We start from the raw sequence: 20435 nt of genomic DNA on the forward strand, positions 1-20435 counted from the left end.
AGTAGATAATTTTACTCTATCCTGTTTAATCCTTTATATATTTTTCAATCCAGGTGACAAGGCTAAGAGGCTTATAAACACAACAGCTTTCTAATAAGACTCTACAGCACAATATAGCATGAATCAGACAGTACTGCAACATGTTCATTTTGCCAGCAGAAGCATCCATCACTTTCCCAGCATGTTCCGATAGTTATAACATGCAAGCTAAGTGCTGGCTTCTTTCACATTGACACTGAGATTTATCCCCTGGCATCAGGAAAGACTAAAGTTCAGTTTAATAGATGGTAATTGCCAATACTGGTTTAAAAACCCAAACGCTTACAGTATTTGCCCCTCTGCCTTTCGGCAGCTACCTAATGATTCTTGTCAGTCGCAAGAGATTGCCAAAGGTTTAAGTATGTACAGAAGCTTGTCAAAGAATCTGCAATGTGTAAAATCCAGACTGATGGTTATATCTTAAAACTATTTCATTTTATTAAAAAAAAATTAGAATTATGATAACTTTTTAAGATCAGAAGTCCAAAAGATGCATGAAGAGCTTGAATTTTTTAAGTGTAAAAAAAATTATGGAACACATTTTGGTAAGAGTCTTAAATGCGGGAAATAATCATAAATTGGTCTTAAAAGTGAGATTACATATGACAAATACAATAACTACAATACTTTGCAAGGCAAAATATTTTAGAATAAGCTTATCTTCTTTTTGTTTTTCATCAAGATTTTTAAGTCCTTGTATATACTCCTTAACACTGAAAATAATTACTTCTAGACACCCTAGACACAGATCAAAAGAGCAGATCAGTGTGTAGTAATCAGAGCACATATTCATTGTAAACTGCAGTGCATTTCTAGACTAGGGGTAGTTTAAATCATCTTCAGATACTGCTCTGGCAAGGACCACATACAGGACAGTATGCGATAACACAGCACCCCTTTTCCCCAAAAAGAGCAGAGTAAGTTAGGCTGAGTTAATTTCAGTGCTGCTGTGGCTAAACAGGTTTCACAGCCTGCAGTGTGATTTCCATACTGCTGGAAGATAAATCCCAAGCTCCTGCACTTTTATATGCTTGAAGACTGCCTTAAAATTCAGAGCTAAAGTAGGAGGTGGCTACATTTACACCCAATAAACCTGATGACTGTCTATACAGGGTTATGTTTAACATTAAGTTAAAAGAAGCAACTGTACTGCGAATCATTGCTCTCAACTTACCTGGTGCTAGCCCAGCAGTAGCAGGACTTCCCACGGAGGGGTGAGAGAACAAGGCTTGAGAGAAGGCAGACATACTTGACTGGGATACATTACTCATCCTGGAAGTTGATCCTCCTTTAGGAATAAACTCACTTGCAGAAGGATTTGGTGTCTGTTTAAAAACAAACGTAAATTAAATGTTTATTTTAAACATGAAGAGAAGGACAGTGCCTATTTGGTAGAAAATATTTTCTAGGCAAGCCTACCAAGTGCAGGGAATATTTTTAAGTTTCTACAGCTTGCTGACAAGAACAGCAAATACTGCAAGTTGATCTGCAGGAACAAATTTAAACGTGTTTTAGTTTACATCTGAAGTAGAATTATCAAGCTTTCCATATGAACAGGTGATGTACGAGTTCATACAAACACCTTGCAAAAGGCTTTCCATAAGCATTACATTATAAAGTTGGAGAACAGGCTTGACGCTGCGAAAGCCTTGCCACTGATGCACAGACTGCTCCTATGTGACTTTAGAGATTTCATCTCAAACTAAGTAGCAGTTTCAAATTAAAGCAGCAAAAATGATTCCTACTAAAGAAGTCAACCCTGACTCTACTTCAAGCAGGCCTATATGTTCCTTTTTTGTGAAGTTAACTTGTTTTAATTACCTATTCCATTTATGTAGCACGTTTAATAATGAGGTCTAATTTGATACCACAAAAACAAATAGCTGCAGTGTGACCATCAAACATTCAGTATTTATTAGTAGATAAAATGTATGACACAACCAACTTTTAATTTCTACTAAAATCTGTGCACAGGGTATTTTAGTTTTCAAGATGAGGGCAGGGGACGAATGTTTCCTTTGGGGTGAGTTTTTTGTTTCTCTTATGATAGGGAGGGTTAGAAAAAGAAAATCCTAATTAGAGCTCAAAAGGCAAAAAGTTTATTATTGCACAGACCATTACAAAAGACACTAGTGGAAGAAAAAAAGAAATTAAGCCAAAAAATAAACCAAATTATTACAGGAAAATACTGAAAGCTTGAAGATTATTTACTTAATAAACTTAACTTTGACAGTTATCTTCAAAGTACCTCTCAAAAATATCTAAACAGAAGAGGTAAAATGAGAAGATAGTAACAGTTCTCAACTGACAACGGATACTGTTAAAATAATCCATAATTTTTTTTAAAGCAAATTATACTGGACCGCTTTGGTTTTAGGTAGTTTTAAAATGACCAAATATATCTACTGTTAAATTGTCAATATTGATTTTTACCAATATCAATAAAGTGGCATCAGAGAAGTTAAGTTAGTGCCAAACTAGAAAAGAAGTGTGATTAAAAAACACTACTTTAGACAGTGAAGAAAAGTATTTGAAAAGTATTTTTTCAGGTTAATTTGTTTTTAATATCTTTATTTGAATACTTCAGACAAATATCATAGTACTAATATACTTCAAAGCACTGGAAAAGAAAGAGGATTCTAAAAGCTATAAAATTAAAGAAGATGCTCAGACTTAAAAACAAATAGTAAGAATATTTCACCTTTAAACACATAGTAAATTTTAACTGCTAACCACCTTATGGTTAGTCATTCTATATATGCATGTGTGATTATTCAAAGAACAGCTCTAACCAAATACATAGACCGGTGAAGTAAAACACTTAAATTTACATGGCTAAAAGTTCATAAGAATTTCAAAACTCTTCAGTCACATTTAGTTAAGGAAAACTTACTAAGGTATATCCTAATACAATAAAACAAACATTAAATTGCATTATACATACCAAAACCAAATAACCATACATTTAAGCTCAAAAGGTAATATTCTGAACTTATCTGAATTTTAGGTACAGGAGTAACTAAGAGAATGGTATTCCTTGAGATAACATTTGGCATGGAACCATTCAGCAAAACCTGCACTGAAACTGGGAAAATTACAGAGGTGGTAAAGAGACAAGAGGAATTTCTCCAAAATAGCAATTCAGCAGAAAAGTCATCACCAAACAAAACAACTAGGGGCACAAGGGACAGAATTTGTAGCCTCTTTGTTAAAAGCATGTAATTTCAAAGAACTACATGAGATCCATGTTCTTCCACTGCTAAAACTAACCATGACACATCCACAGCTCTACCACACCTAAATAGCGTGTCAACTAGGAGACAAGGGCAGGACATGTCAAAAAATCTGAAGCATGCAAGTGAAAGACACCTTCTGGAAGATAACCTCAGCCTTTCCTAGAGCAAATAAGAACGTTCCCAAAAACCCATCCATACCATTCTGGCTAAACCCTTACCACTTTTACCAATTGCCAATGCCTATCAACCAATGCCTACAGCACAGAGCTGCTTTTTATTTCTAAATGCATTCTGCAAGTTTGTATAAACCAGTTTTGGTTTCTAGAAGTTACTTATACATCCATCATCATTTTAAAATGAAGCTGCTTGAGAGCTCCACTTTAACTGGTAGGTGTTTTAGTTTATCCAAGTGGAAGAGTCAAACCCAGGAATGTGCTAGGGCAGTTTGGGTTTATGCTGTAGAATTATGAACAGCAGTGGGTCAAGCCCAATGGAAATTCAGTTTTCATTCCATTTTTTGGTGTCATAATTCAGGATCAGAATCAAAGCTTAATAAGATTAGGTTGTTTCTATGTAACTGTGTAACTGTGATGCAAATATTTTATAGGAGTAAACAGTTTTGATTTGCAAAGCTAGACCCTTTACTATAAAAGCCTGTTTTACCTCTCTGAGATGTTATAAATATGAAGCCGTAATCCAAGTCTCTCCACATTCGTAAAAAAAGTGATTCAAATTTTGGTTCCAATTTTAAAAGACACTTCCACATTCAAGCTGTTTTCTAAATACAGAAAAATACCCAAGCTCCACAGCCAATAGTCAGAATAAACTAATCATAAACTAGTACAGCAAAAATTAATAATTTGTGGTCAAAACTAGTTGGTACTTTTGTCAGAAAATTTGAAGCTTAAGCCCCAGGCCACAGTTTTTAAATACAATACAACCATGTGAAGCTGCACTTCTTAAAACATTTCCAAAAGCATACAAGTTTTAATTTGAAGTAAAACACTAATTTTTCTGCATATACTTTGCTTACAACAAAATAATAAAAAAAATATATCCCAAATACTTTCATGGCATGTAGGCTAGACTAAGTGACTAGACTAGACTGAGGGAATGGATTATCACTATTAGTTCTTTAATATTTAATCTTCTCATTATTTTCCAAACTTTGTAGACAACCTATTCTGCACCAATGAGCATGCAAATATTCCAAAAATTAGGAAACCACATTCTTAATGGCCAATGATTTAAAAAATTATGTTCCTGATCTGAAAAAATATCCTATTTTCACTCTGGCAAGTCATAACACAAAGTGTAAATTCCAGTGCTAGTTTTACATTTTTATCAATGGTAAGCTTGAAAATCTGTCTAAAAAAGGGGCCTATGCTTTAAAATCATAAAGGACCTTAGAGTTTTCCTGTTAGAATCTTACCAAACTTCCCAAAATGAAGTTGAGTATAAAAAAATTTATTTTTTACAAGAATTAAAATAATGTATATCTAATTAGTGAAAAACATTTTCTTCATTCTGTATTATGTTTAAGTGTCCTACAAACACAGCTTTAAATCAGATTTCACTTAATTAGCCATTAATTGCTCATTGCAGAGTAAAGTAACTTATTCATGCTAGATCAGGATTGAAATTTTAAACCTAAATAAATCAGGATTGCTAAAAAAAGGTAGAGAAAAGAGGTACTGGAGACTTTCATTAAATCTTGGAAGTAAAAGAATGGAGATACAAGAAATACTTAGAGGACATGTAATGAATTATGCAGGACTGTGATGTTAAAAACAAAAGCAGCAAATGCACTTTCTAAAGCCCAAACAAGAAATGCAAAGCCACTGTTTGCACTAAGCAGCAACTTAAGGACTGTATTTTTGGTTTCAAACACAAATGTCCTATAAAAATGCACATACAAAATTATTTCTAAAGATTAATTAATATGTTTTCAACAAACAACATTAAACAGAAAGAAGTAAAGCTTTGTCATTTATGTGAGATTTTCCTAAACCCACCTAAAGTATCTTCCAACTCAAACGTTTACTAAAATTACCACCATTTCCCTCCTCTCAACATGGCCAGTTCAAATCTCATCCCCCTTCTTCCAGTATATTCATAAAAATACTCTCAAACTAAAGCAGAGAAGCAACTTTCCTAGGCATTATTTAAATTAATAACTGCATCATGCATTCTTACCAGAACGATTCCATGAAGAAATTTCACCAAAATACCCTATTTTCAGATTCTTTGTCTGTACTCTATCAAGGAGAGAAGAGTCTCTTCTCAGTCAGCTTTGCAGAGAAACTTCCAAAGCCAGACCACAAAACTGAGTCCATCCAGCTCCTCATACAAAAGCAATTACTATATTTCTGTACATCAGAGAATGCAAAATATTATAAAACACAAAAATACAGTCTAAATGAATGCTGAATTTAGTCATGGTGCAATTAGTAAGGATGAAATAACAAGAGGTGAATAAAAGGAGGAGGACTTTAAAACAACTCATTTGTGTCACCATTTAGCACAGAGTGTATCTGTCTGGTGGCTTGTATGCTTTTAAAGATATAAAATGAAATACAATTAAAATACTGTGTGGAGAGGAAGAAACAAATATTTTGTGAGTATCACTGAAAAAAACAATTCAAGACTCCTTAAAGGAAGGTTCAGATGAAAGTAAAGAGCAAGCCAAGGAACTCAGGTAAAGACCATTGCTGGGAGGACTGCACAGCAGCATGCAGCATCACTGTATGTTGAGGCATTGCACTTATCACCAGGTTTCCAAAGTACAGAAGTAAGATGAAAATTCATGCTTCATCAACTATCAATACATATGCCTTCTTCTCTACGCTCCTCAGTAATAAACTGCATTTATTCATAAACTGATCCCTAAAGTGCCATGGAGGACAGATGTATGCTGTAATACAGGAATGTACAAGTCATGGAGCCTTTGGAAGGTCATGCAGGGATCCCATAGGAGTACAGGAAACCACGCTTCTCTCTCTGTCTCTCTCATTTCCAGTTCAGCATCTCACAACACAGAACTGTACAGAATCAGCCAAGCCGCCCCCTCTGTTTTGGTGGCTGTAACACTACTGTGTTAGATCGGCCCTGGTCCCACATTCTACCAACACCCAAAGACAGCTACCAAAAGCAAGAAGCAGGCTGATTTAATTTTATTTCAAAAGAATATGCTAATGTACTTACCATGCTAAAAACTGGATACAAGCTCTCTTTTTACGTTTTCCTTTACCTCCAAATTCATACTGATCTGTTCTGACATCCCAAATTGCATAATCCTGTAATGGTTACAGAAAGCCACCACTAACCTATACCTACGTTATAAGCAGGGCAGCACTCTACCAGTCTATTTTTGGCATAGTTTTTAGAATATCTCTTAGGAATCCAAAACCACGCAAAAGCGTTGCTTGTTTTTTCACATGCAGTTATTTTTTTGTTGCTTTGGGATGTTCCTTCATTGTTGTTTTATAACGGACAGATGTTTCCATTCAAGGAGCTTCACTTCACGTAGAGAGCACTGCCGCAATCCCTCTGTTTCCAGGATTCCTTGCTAACTATGACATCATGGAAGGACACGTTCTGGGATGTCAGAGCAGCCCAGCTGACACTGGAGGTCACCAAGGGCTTCAACGCAGGTCTCCTTCCCTCCCACTATTGAATTTGTGCAACATGCTTCCTTATCGCAATTACCATGACAAGTTGTCACATCACCTGTACAATAAGGTCTAATAAATTTCAATTTATCAACATTAGCTGTATTGCTCTACTGCTCTTCCAGAAGAGCTAGTGCCAATGCCATTAAAACTCGGTAAAATTCGTTGGCTAAAGACTTCTCACCTTAAAGCAGAACAGAGGCTCAGACAAATAAAACTACTAGCAAGGTTTTGTTATATTTCAGCAAGTATATCTCACCAAAAAGCACATTTTTAAAGACTCAGAATATTACCACATTTCTTTAACAAAATACTTCAAAGTGCTGCCAAAAACTATGAAGTTTTAAAAGTCCATTTACTATCATAATACGCATCACAGTGGTGCAGTAGCTCAGGATATTTCCTAACATAGGGTAGGTCATATCACTGAAGTACAAACTTTGATTCATTTTTGTTTTGTTGGGTTTTTTGTTTTGGTTTGTTTTAATGCACAAGCCAGAGTACAATTCACTCTGTGGACTCCACTTTTGACATATTATTTAAAGTAAATAGATCTGGATTATAAATTCACATCCATGCATGAGAAACAGTTACATTGCTTTACAACACATGTTGCAAACTACCTTACTTCTTAAAACAGCTCCTTTTTGGACAAAAATCTCTAAACACTGCACCATGAAACTGTCTATTCCCACATCTCAAACCATACCACTTGGAAGAACAGAGATTCAAATAGACACATGAGCTTCAACACCCACCCAGCACTGCAAGCCCTCAGCAATTGTAAGATGTAATTCTGCTTTCTCATCTTCAAACACAAATGAAAAAGATACACTCAAACAGATGTGCCTCCATCATAATTTAACCTTTCTACTTATTGCTTAGCACTCACCATCAGCCAAAACTCAGTTTATGTAACCTATATTAGCACCCGCAAAAATCTCTGAACAGCTTTAGTTCAAAATACTAAAGAGAAATGCTATATATGGATTACACATTGAAGTAGAAAAACAAGGTCAACCTGAAATCTCAGCATGAAACTATCTGTTTTCAAGCAATTTAATGTACCAGACTTCTCCAAGAGTTTTGTGTGCTTTTATAATTAAAATTTTCAATTTTTAGTAGTTTGAGCTTTGTTTTAGCTCTAACTTAGAAAATGTTTATACTAGAATACAAATATTTACAATGATCAGAATGAAAACATCAAGATAAAATTCAGTTTCTCATCTATGTAGAACTTTATAGATCCTCACAATCTTCTCTGCAGCCTGTTTTTATACCTTTCCTCATTCACTCCTGCCAGACTCCACTGTTCTCTCCAACCCTTCCATCTTCTTCTCCTACTTCCCAGGGCTGGAACAGCCTTCTGTTCTTATCTCCACCACATATACATAAACATGGTTTTCTAAAGCCCCCCATCTCCATGGGAAGCTATGTAATGGCATCATATAATACATAATCTTACGGTGTACACAGTTTAAGTCAATTATGTAGCTGAGATTCTGGCAGAATAAAGGAGCTTGGAATTGCACCCTTCAAAAAGCCAGGTGCTCTGCAGCCAATCCCTAACTAGCACTGCTATCCTCAGAAAGCTAGGGGACCTCAAGCTTGCCTTTGCCATACTTTCAGCACAACTTTGGAGAGCACAGGTACTGAGAAGACAATTGCTCCTGGCCAGAAGCTCCAAGTCTCAGACTACTGGCTCTCCAGCCTCCAGAAACATTAAGTTTTCCTGCTCTACTCTAAGTGGAGTAGATCAACAACAAACCTTCCTGCAACACTGAACAGCAGAGAAAATAATGGAAGACATGAGTACAAACAGGGCTTTTCGTGCCCTTTAACATCCACCTGAAATTTGAAGACCAATTTTCTGTTTCACTCTTCTCAGAATAACTCTCTACTACACTCCCATTAGACATACACGATAAATTCAATCTGTCAGTCTCCTCTACCTTGAGAAAAGTAGTGCTTTACAGGCTCCAACAAAGCCTCTGCAACCTTACCTGGTCCTTCTACCAATATTTTCTTTACACTTCAACTTTTCTCCACCAGTGGCTGTGCTGCTTTCCCAGCAGTAAATGGGCTAAGACAGACTTAAACCCAAATGCCCCTACGCAATGTAGCATCAGTTTGCCTGTATCACACTACTCATGACTCCCAGTTTCAGTAATGCAAAGATGTCCAAACATCAAGTAATGCAAAACCAGTATTGGTATGGAAAGGCCTTGGTATGAGCTTCATGTTGGCCCTTAAATGGCAGAAACTTAGTGAAATGAAATAAACTCTTAAGGTGCCACAAATTCTAATTCTAAGTCTATTGTCAATTTACCCATTTCACTCACTTAGAAAACATCAAAGAGCATATAACCCTCATTGAAAGACTAAAATAATGATCTCAGAAGAATCAAAAGCACTACACAAGTTCAAAACAGTATTAGCTGCAGTGTTGCAGTTCCAACCACCATAATAATTTCCATCTAAACCCCATCTTAAGGCACACAGAGAAGATTCCTCCTAGACTAGAATTATCCCTCATCATCAACCTAAGGATTACCTGCTTTACATCTTTACAGAGATGTTCAAATCCAGCTGTACCTCTCCCCTCTTAAGGAGTTGAAGAAAACTCAGAAATAAAGTAACAACAAAGCTTAACAAACAAGATGAGAAATATAAACTATCCCAACATGAAAATTAAGAATTTACACTTTCTCATCATGGTGGCTACATCTTCAAATTCTGTACTGAGGGATTTTTTTTTTTGCATTGTCAATCATTTTAATATAGGTCACTAATTTTACCAGTAGAAACCTTCCTCACATGAAAATTAAAATAAAAGGTCATGCTTGTTAGCTTTTAGAATACATTTAGTTATCACTTTTGCTTGTCCTCCACAGATTACAACATAATCAAGCAGAGTACATAGCACAGCAGTAGGTGAAGAGAACAAAACACCTCCAAGTCACTCTCCTGGAAGGCCACTATAACTACTTTGTGAAATAAATATTTGATTTGATCTCAACCCATATTTGGAGTAACTGCTTCTAACATTTTCCAGAACTTAAAATAAAACATCCAAAATACTGAAAAAGTCACTAGTAAAAAAATAATTTTACCTGTAAATTGTTTTCTGTGACTCTGTTCCACCAAACCATATTGATGGGTACTCCTGCTTTACACCTGTCAGCCAGACAGCCAATAGGGTTCTTTGATTTTCTTGCTTTTGATCCCACCGGAACTATCCTCTCATCCAGCATCCCCAGTCGATACTTCCTGGGCTACAAAAAAGAAGGAGAGAAACCAGGCCACTCCTAACAACCCTCATCTAAATCTACACTAAAATAGATATTACACTGTGATATATGATTTCTAGATTGGTGGAATAGGAAACAATTTGCAAGTAAAATTTATCTGAGACTGTTTCCTTTCAATCCTGAATAATTGATTACAATAAACAATATTTTAAATAAATTAAATTTCAGAGAATACTAATTTTTTGTAAGCAAAACTGTCCATCACAAGTTAGACACTGAAATATGACTATAAAGTGGGGAATTTTATAAAAATGAGGAATTGTTTAAAAAAATACATATTTCTCAAACAGATACCTTCAATCACATCATAATACTGAACTCCAACACTTCCCTTCAGATTTCTATCAAACAAGAAATTAACATTGGCTTTTCTATGCTGCTTTTTAAGTTCTGGTTTGCCAAGACTCACCTCCTGAAGACTTGTTTTTAAAAATCAAGTAGAACTGAAGAGCCAACTGCAACAGAACTCAACAAGGAAAACATTTCTGCTCAAGTTAACGTCCAAAAGACTAAGTTCGGCTACTGTATTTAGTGAATAGACTGAATGAAACAGACAAGAATTACCATGATAAATGCACTGGAAACCAACTTAAACTTGAGAAAATAAAACATGCTTGAAGTGAACATTTAGGTGGTAGCTGTGCCTTAATAAGAGTGACATTTCTATCACATTGACAGTGATCTCAACAAATGTGAGGAGAGCCACGAAACTGATCAGAGGGCTGGAGCACCTCCCCTATGAGGACAGGCTGAAAGAGTTGGGGTTGTTCAGCCTGGAGAAGAGAAGGCTCGGAGGGGGCTTAGTAGCAGCCTTCCAGTACCTGAAGGGGGCCTACAGGAGAGAGGGGGAGGCACTCTTTATCAGGGAGTGTAGTGAGAGGACAAGGGGTAACGGGTATAAGCTAAAAGAGGGTAGATTTAGACTAGACATTAGGAAGAAATTTTTCACGGTGAGGGTGGTGAGACACTGCAACAGGTTGCCCAGGGAAGCTGTGGATGCCCCATCCCTGGGGGTGTTCAAGGCCAGGCTGGATGAGGCTTTGAGCAACCTGGTCTTGTGGAGGGTGTCCCTGCCCATGGCAGGGGGGGTGGAACTTGATGATCTTTAAGGTCCTTTCCAACCCAGACCATTCTATGAGTCTATGAAATTAAACTATTTATGAAGCATGGTATGAACATTAAATTAAAAAAGGACACTGTAAAAAAAAAATATGTTAAAAGACTTGCAAACAGATGAAGTTCATAAATTCTCAAAATTTCTCTATACTTTCAAACCAATGTGTAGCTACCTCAATAGTAAATACCGCTAAAATAAATTTTTCATCATCTATGCACATTTAGACCAGAACTTTTAATACCAATGATACCAACAATTGGACCAATTTTTTATTTTGCTGTTTGGTTTTTTTGTTTGTTTGTTATGTGGGTTTTTTTAATGTGAAGATCCAACTATCATCATCTGGGTATAGACCACTTTTCAATTAATCAAAACTTACCTTACCTTTCTTCAGCTATCTACCTCATCTGCCACCTTAGAAACCTTAGCAATATCTACCTTGACATGCATTTTTAAAATTGTTCCTCAGGAAACAAGGCAAGAATCCAGTTGGAAAATATTCTCCACTCACACTATGTAAAACACAGGTGCTGGGGCGACAGCCTTGACACTGTGTGAGCACTGCTAAGCGGTAGGCAAAACACTGGTGTTATCAACACCTTTCTAGCTACCAATGCCACACAGCACTATGAGGACTGCTATGGGGAAAATTAACTCCATCGCAGCCAGACTCAATACAGTAATTCAGAAGGACTACTAATATCATAAAGTGTAAATCTGTAAGGTGTGAGAAGGCAGACATACAAACAACACTGGACTTCGGGGCAGGGTTTGAATGCAGTATGCTATTTCCAATAGCCAGGCTAAGAAAAACATAAGGAAGAGTAACAGTTTCCTTGGCAGCTTCCCCATCTCTCTCCATGTTCTACCAAGCACAGAGGTACAGTCTGCCCCACACTACTGCACTGCAATGCAGCATCCAAACATGTTCTTATTCATAAAGAGTTCTTTTAATCCTCCATAATAAAAGGTGATCTATAAATATTTTGAAAAGGAGAACCAAAACAAAAGAGGAACTGAGCCAAGGTGGAAGGAGTCTATTTTGGTTACAGTGGGATTCAGATTCCAGGGAACAGAATGAAACTGCATTTTAGGCTTTAGAAAGGACAGTAGTGGGGGCAGGGGGGAGGAACAGTGGTCAATTCTATGCCATAAAGCAACATAGAGACAACATGAGTTCATATACCAGGACCTCCTGGCCTACTGGTATGAAACATCAAACTAAGAAGTGGGTGAGACTAAATCAAAATTTTACTTTCATTATCTACTATAAAATATCGATTACCATGATACAGGAAACCAGTATTTCACTGTTCAGACAGACATTAGAAGATGGATAATATTAATATTTGGAAATAAATTTCAGTCTATTTGCATCAAAGTAATTTTAAATTACATTTGTTTTCAACGAGCAAAATGGCATCTAATTCAGAAATCTAGTCTGAGTATATAGGAGACCAGAAAACACAGAGAAAGTGTATGCCAAGAGGAGACATTCAATAGAAAGGAAAGATCAAATAGACTCACCAGTTTGAATAAGCATGTCAACTTCACTACATCCCTGCCCTCTACACAGAGTAGCAAATAAAGCAACAGAGATAGAATAGTGCATCTTGAAACAAGTGAGAACTCAGCATCCCCTGATCATTTCTAAACTGAACTAATGTATCTACCTAAAACACAGAGGCATGACAATCTGGACAAACAAACCCAACTTCTTGACATGAAGACAATTTCTCTTGGATGATTACAAAAGCAACCGCATTTTTGCATTCCCTAAAGTCCTTCTATGAGGTAAAAAACCTGTTCAGCCATACAGATGAAGAGATAGTTCAACACACTGAAGTTCTTTTTTGTGGGGGGTGGGGGGTGACTAAAGCATTTAAATACTTCATTATCCTTTAGCAAGTATTTCTCAAACTAGGTTGCAACTCCCAATATAGTTACAAGTTCCAAATGAGTTGCAAAAGGTCAAAAACATCACAAATATTTTTAAATGTAAAAACAAGGTTAAACTAAAATAATTACAATAAAATCTAGGAGAAAGAAAAAAGGCAACAAACCCAAATTATTACAAAACATTACTGGAAAAGTTCAGTTCCTCCAGGGCAAAGAAGTGAGACGCAATAGTAATTACTGGGTGCAAATGTTTACATGAGGCAGGGAACAGCTAACTACCTTTAATTGCTAGCAACAACTTGGCTCCCCAGCATGAGAAGGTTAAGCATTTTCAACTGTAGCTAATAATTACAACCCTTGCCCTGTAGAACCAAGCTGCTGACAGCAATTAATGATAGGAAGGTATTGGTTGGCATGATTAGAGGGAAGGTGTTATATTAGGAAAGATAAACCCCCAAACATTACATCTGAATGAAAGAAATTCACCCTAAAACCAAAAGGATCCTTCCTGAGTAGCATCTTCACATCAGAACACTACTACATATGAGTAATTAATTAGCCCATGCTAGAAAAGACTCCTCAAGTCAGCTTAATTACTTGCTTCCCATTCATTCAACAAGAAGTTTGGGAACATGTTTAGCAAGTCTATTTTCATCCTACTATTTGCTCTAACAGTGTCTTTTCCCCTAGTTCCTCCTGTTTCATGGACAGTGGGCAATGTCACACTTCCCCTTTCCAATTCAGGGCTCGACATACCACCGGTGTAAGGTGTTATAAGGCTATACTAGAGGAATAAATCTAAGCAAGAAAAAGTTTAAGAAGATTCAAACGGTACAGACTTTTTCTGTCTAATAACTTCCATGCAATATTTAAGCCTGGATAAGATGTCAAATTAAACTACAAAATTTCAAAGTTTTCTTCGACTGAAGATCTGCAATTGGATTTTTTTCAGGATCACCTATGTGCCAAACTACATTTCTGTTCGTCAAAATGCACTTAGCTGTGGTGGGCTTTGAATTTTAGATTTACAAGACATTTTCTGTACCAATTAAGCTTGGCATACAAACACATGAGCAGGCTATTGTGTTTTAAAGTATTGTGAATAGTGTGAGCTATGGTAAATGCTGTCTATGTGCATATACTACTGAAGCAAAGGCAAGTGATCTTAAGCCTTCTCCATTACAGGCTACATGAAGCAGCATTACCTTAAATTTCCATAGCTAAAAGGTATCACAATAGTATTAGCTAGGGCTCATTTGTTGTACACCAAGTTGACTGTACCTGCATGTACAAACAGATAAATATTATATTGTCAGACAGGAAAAATCAGGTACACAGTATCACATTTACTCTGTAACACTTATAACAAAATTAAGCAATATATGCAATTTTAAGTTTCAATGTTGACTTGTTTTGTAATACTTCAGTTTTTTAACAGCAATTAGTAGCAAACAGACTATTAGAAAAAGAGGTTAAACACTCAGCTAGGGTGCTGGTCTACAGAGACAGAGCCACCTTTTGTTGCATTATGTCTTGAAAACTAAAAGCTAACTACAAGCCATTGGTATCATCATTGCTACTTTCACCCAATAGCCATAACCAATAAGCTGTGCTTGAAACACCCAGCTATGGATATGAACTTCATTATGTTGTTGAGGAAAAGCACAATAATCTAGGCAGAATCCCTATACAGGCACAATCAGCTAAGCATCATCTTAACTGTGAATACAATTGTATAACTGGATTTAGCAATAAATTCTACAAGTTGTTACACCTGAACATTAGGTGTAGTTGCCAGAGGTATCCTCACAGATTTGCAAGCTGGTAACAGGAAAAAGAGAAGTTGTCTTGTTACTTTTTAAGCTTTGTGGCCAGTAGAGCTACAAACCCCTTCACGTGGGTAGGGTTTGTTGCTAACCAAGATACTCTCTCTCCTCTTCCTCTTTCATTACAACCTCTCACTGGCAGAGAGGCAGATGATACTTGTTTTCTGCATCTCATCTTCTGAATGTTGGAACCAATTTTTTTACTTCGATATCCACAAAAAATGGAATAGGACCCTAGTCAACAGGTTAAAAATAATTAACCGTGTGTGAAAGAGTATGCCAACATTTACAATGTTTATATGTTGAGAATGTTAAAGTTTATAATGCTATACATTGATATTATATGCACTTACAGATGAGCCACCTTTCCATGTGGAACACTTTTTAAAAATTGTTCACAAAACCCTGGCTTTGGCTGGGGATAAGACATTTACTACTTGAAAAGTATCACAAAGAGACAAAAAAAAATTATTCTACCCAAAGAAAACTACAATGTGCAATCCAGCATGGAAACAGGTCTTATTCCAGAGCAACATAATTGATCACTGCAAAAAAACATTCTTGGTTCAATCAAATTTTAGAGTGAAAGCTGCAACACATCAGGCATTACACCATGTGTTTTAAACCACAGCTAAGAAAAATTTTTAAGGTGCACATACTAAAAAGTGTATTTAATGAGTACATATGCTGAAGACATGAAAGCCTTGAAGAGTTCAGAAGGAGCTAAGGAAAACTGACATTTCTTTGAGTCAAATCTTTTCTCACCAATTTTGCAGCCTAGCTATGTTGGATGAGGTATGAATCACCACAACAGCTAAAACCAAGTACAGAGGTAGTTATACTGACAAAGTTATTTACTAAGAAACTAATACCACCTGCTGACTTGAAATAAAGTGGTGGAAAAACAGGCTTTTCCCACAATCATTATGAGCAGACAGTTTTAACTGTGTACTGAGGATTTGCCATAGTACCACCACCCCAAGATGTACTTTCAAAAACTCCATTGCTAAAGGAGCACACAGTGAGAAAAGTACAGGGTTTTTTTATGTTCAAAGGTCTCTTTCCTAGTAGGCCAGAAGTTTTAATATTACTTATAAAAACAGTGGAAAAATTATGCACAGTTAAAAAATAAAAATATAGGTAAAAGAGAACTAAAGACTGATGCTACTTTTACTCCCATCTTTACTAAGCATACAATTTCTCCAAAATGGTGTATTTTCTAGCTGCTTTAAATATTTATATATTTATCCAACAAATGTGTGCACAAGTTAAAAAAAATCTTTCAACTATTTTACTGCAAATCACTCTTAAAGACTACATATGCCTTGGCATAGAAAGAATCAAATAAAACTTGTAGTTTTAAAATAAAAGTATCTTGCATATTAAAGTTACATTTGTAGTTAACTCCTTCAGCTTGTAAGCTGCACCTGACAAAGTCTAGGTAGCTAACTGAAACGTTATGCTTTAAAAATGGGGAGTCAGGGTAGCATTTAAAGTTTGAGACGTCTGTAGGTCATAGCATATATCTGACCTGTTTTGATACAAAACCAAAACAAGCAAAGGTCTTTTTAATAAAATTCTAAGGTATGTGCTATGCCATGCACTCATCTTATTCTGTTCTTTTCCTTCAATTACACAATAGGATGAGGCAACAAAAATATGACTCCCCAATGTAAAAATGTTACATATTTCTAAAATGAAGTGCTTTAATAATTTGGTTTCTTACATAACAAAATGATCACTAATACAAACACAAAAGTGAATGTGAATAACATATTCTCTCATGTCACACTCAAAAATGAAAAACATCATACTATGTAGTAATTACTAAGACAGCAAGAACACAACCAGGAACAACTCCAATAACTATTGCAAAAAAAAAAAAAAAAAAGTGCAACACATGTTAGATTATACCATACCCTTAAAACACTTTTTAGACCAAGGCAAACATCATACCACCTGCGAACACTCATTAGTTTTCTCTGGAAGCACAGTCTGTCTTTCTGTATTCCTGCAACAACTTTTTTTTTTTGCATCAGAATAAACAGCAACCTTTTATTATTGCAGTAGGGGTGTATAATCCCAGATGGAAAATTTCAGGCTGGAAATATAAATTTAGCCCAGGTATGCTATAAAATCTGTGCAGCCACAATTCTGCAGTTTACAACACAGTGACGTGACGTGGGGTTTGGTAATAACCCCTCAACTTCTCAGAAGATGATTCATGCTTCTGAGATGGTATTCAGGAGGCCATGAAACAACTGTCTTGGTACATTCTCATTAAAGGTAAATACAGCAGGACCAAACATCACTGAACAATATAAAGATCAGGTATGAAAGGTGTCAAGACAGAACTGGAAAGAAATAACTTACCAACTGATAACAATACTAGATGTAGGACAGTACATAAACACAAACTAGCAATAGTTCAGCTCTTAAGAATTTGGTTTCCACAGGACCTGAAGTTAGCTTTATTGCTTTCTTTTAACATGAGAGGGGAAACTCTCCTCGTACTCACTAAAAAGCTTGTACTAGGCTTACAGATAGTCTTTTGTTTCAAAATAATTTTCTCTGCATACTTATTACTGCTGATCAAAGTACACAAATTAAAGAAGTCTGCTGTCCAGTCTCACCTGCTGTAGGTCTCCATAGAGAACACTAAAGAACAGCACCCTGTTCTGGGTGAACTTCAGTCCAAATCATCTCTCCTATACTTTCCCCTCCTAATCTAGTTTAAAGTCTTTTGGTCCTGGCTTTTAGTAACCTAAACATAATGGAAGGAGTTCTAAAAAAAAAAATTCATTCAAAATACACACAAAATAGTGTTCACTACAGCAGTTGTTTCACCCCTTGCATCCTGTGGACTAACAGTGGTTCTCACCTTAACGGCCCTCCTCTAATTTTTTCAATTAAAAAAAATGAAATGGGAATAAATCAATGCTGGGAACTTTTCAGAAGAGTTCAGTTTCCATGAGGATTGAAGGTATGAAAAAACAAAGTAAAATGTAATAGCAATGCTTTTCACTAACCTGTAAGGCTGATCAGTGACAAGTAAGGGAACTCTTTAGCCTGGATTAGTGGTAACAGTCTCAGAATAAATTTAAGCAAAAGTTTCATAACTGATTTTCTTTTTAGTGCATTAAGCTGTCATTGCATTGGCAACAGATTCTGATCAGTTAATGTTGACACGTTTTTATGAACTGTTTACCAGAACCACCAAAATTAATGCAAGGAGTTTTACAGACAGATCATTTCAAGGTTTAGAGAGGAGCATTTTTCTAGATAATGGCTAAAGCAAATTAAGGAAAAACACCCAAAAAGTTCAGGTTGAGTAGACCAGCCTATTTTTAACAAGCATAACATGTATTTGAATTAAAAATAAAATAATGGTGACATCATTATTCTCAGGAAAGAGGGTTAGTCTATTACTAACTCTAGCTTTTGCTCTATGCTTCACAAATCCTATTTGTGCATTGTAGATTAATACTTACCTGAAAATCTCTCATAGGAAATTCACTTTAAGGTTGCTTGTCTTATTGCATGTGGAGTTACAACAACCGGACAGTAAATCCAGAAGGTTTTACAGTTGACAGAACCTCCACCAAGGCTCCATCTACAGAAATACTTAGCTCCTTTGATTTCATTTTAAGTATCCTATAAAAATGTCTTTAAATAGTAATCTTAGCTTTCCTGAAATCTAAAATTGAAATGCAGTTTAATAATTTCTAAACAGAGAATAACCTCGAGAACGTTCATAAAAATTCAAGGACTATGTTCACTCTTTAAACAAAAAGTACAACATCTTTAAACTTCAAAATAATCACAAGCAACTAACTAGTTTCAAAAAAGCTCTCTAATTAAAAAGCAAGGATATTCAGAATTATGATCATCAAGTCTTATCTTTAATATTTTATTGCTATCAAATATTTACATCCATATAGCTTGCTCATTGTTAAAGGGCTGCCAGGATAACGTGATCAGCAATATCCAGAGACAATGAAGATTAATAAACTTAACTCCCTTGCTTCACACAGCTACCTATTACATGCCTTTACAGAAACTATTCAGTGTTCTACACAACAGAAACATGCAGGTTTTACATAGTTGCAAATAACTTCATAGTTCTAAATATTTAAAATATCACAATTCTAATTTGTAAAGGAATGGGATTGCTCTTATTCACTTACCAAGACTGTATTATATCTGTCCTCCAAGTCTGTGATAAATGAAGGAAACGCTGGTTTTGCCAGCTAGTTCAGAACAAAAAAAACCTTAGCCCTGGGCTCTTAGTAAGAAAATTGAAAGTTTTTTTCAAATAGTAGATGTTGTAAACACCTACATTTGAGCTAGTCACCAAGGCCCCCTTTAGAGTCAATGAACAGAAGCATGCACCTCCAGAAGACAATCTATCTTATGTTACAGCAGGTGTCAAGTACTGGCCTGACAAACCACAGTGCTCAAGCTTTAAATAAATCCCAGTTACTGGGGTGGGAGGAAAAAATCACACAAGTTTTTAAATACCTGGCACTCAAGCATTTAGTGCTTTTGAGGAAATCATTTAATATAATTTGAATACTGTACTCAAAAAATACTAAAAATATTAAGAAGCTACTTCCACAACTATCTGCAATGTATTGCCTAGCAGTAAAAGTCAGTCACAAAAGTATGATTAATTTATCATAACTTTAGCCATCAATTTTTATCCGCTTAAAGCAGTCACTGATATCTAGTCTTTTCCAAAATGCTTCTGTCAACATGAGCTGAATGTTCCTTTAAACTGCTCATCTCTCTCTGCTGACTATAGAGGGAGCCTGGATGTCTAGATTTTAGACAATTCAAGTAATATTAGATGAAAACTTTCCAATTACTAGTATTATTTAGCAACCTTATACAAATATACATTACAAAATAGCAGTCACAATAAACAACAATTAATATGTAAAGCAAAACATAAACCTCTCTCAATTAATACCAGTTGTCTGCTATATTAATTGGAAAAAATCCAAGTCAATCAGTTTTACAGATAAATCTTTCTCTTGATACTATTTTAGCAGTAAGTGGCTCAATTTGCTGATTTTTTCTTGGTGAAGAAAGGGACCAAGTGAGAAAAGACTCAACATTAGTATGTGAGCTTTGAGTTGTTTAAGCTTTACACTCATATATTAATTGCTTTGTTTTCATTTTGTACTGTTTAATTAACTTCGAAGTAGTTTTTAGAGGCAGTCGTCACTGGCAATACTTCTGTACAATAGCTCATTTTCGTTGGTGCATGACGTTTATATACATAAGCACACAGACACATGCAGGTACATATGTGTGTAAAAAAATATATATAG

General features: G+C 35.8%; 1 protein-coding gene across 2 annotated transcripts in view; it reads right to left on the minus strand.

Moving 5' to 3' along the window:
• PAN3 (PAN3 poly(A) specific ribonuclease subunit) overlaps window positions 1–20435 on the minus strand; it is a 69737-nt gene that overhangs the window by 35801 nt on the left and 13501 nt on the right. Inside the window, exons 4-6 of one of the 2 annotated variants that reach the window (XM_010073980.1) lie at window positions 19287–19349; window positions 10060–10221; window positions 1214–1364 (exon numbers count right to left, since the gene is read on the minus strand). In XM_010073980.1, the coding sequence (XP_010072282.1) occupies window positions 1214–1364; window positions 10060–10221; window positions 19287–19349 (376 nt within the window). The remainder of the gene's footprint in view (window positions 1–1213; window positions 1365–10059; window positions 10222–19286; window positions 19350–20435) is intronic. The other variant, XM_010073981.1, reaches the window with a different exon arrangement.

This window comes from Pterocles gutturalis, unplaced genomic scaffold, assembly GCF_000699245.1.
Source record: "Pterocles gutturalis isolate BGI_N339 unplaced genomic scaffold, ASM69924v1 scaffold1392, whole genome shotgun sequence".
Taxonomy (NCBI): Eukaryota; Metazoa; Chordata; class Aves; order Pterocliformes; family Pteroclidae; genus Pterocles; species Pterocles gutturalis.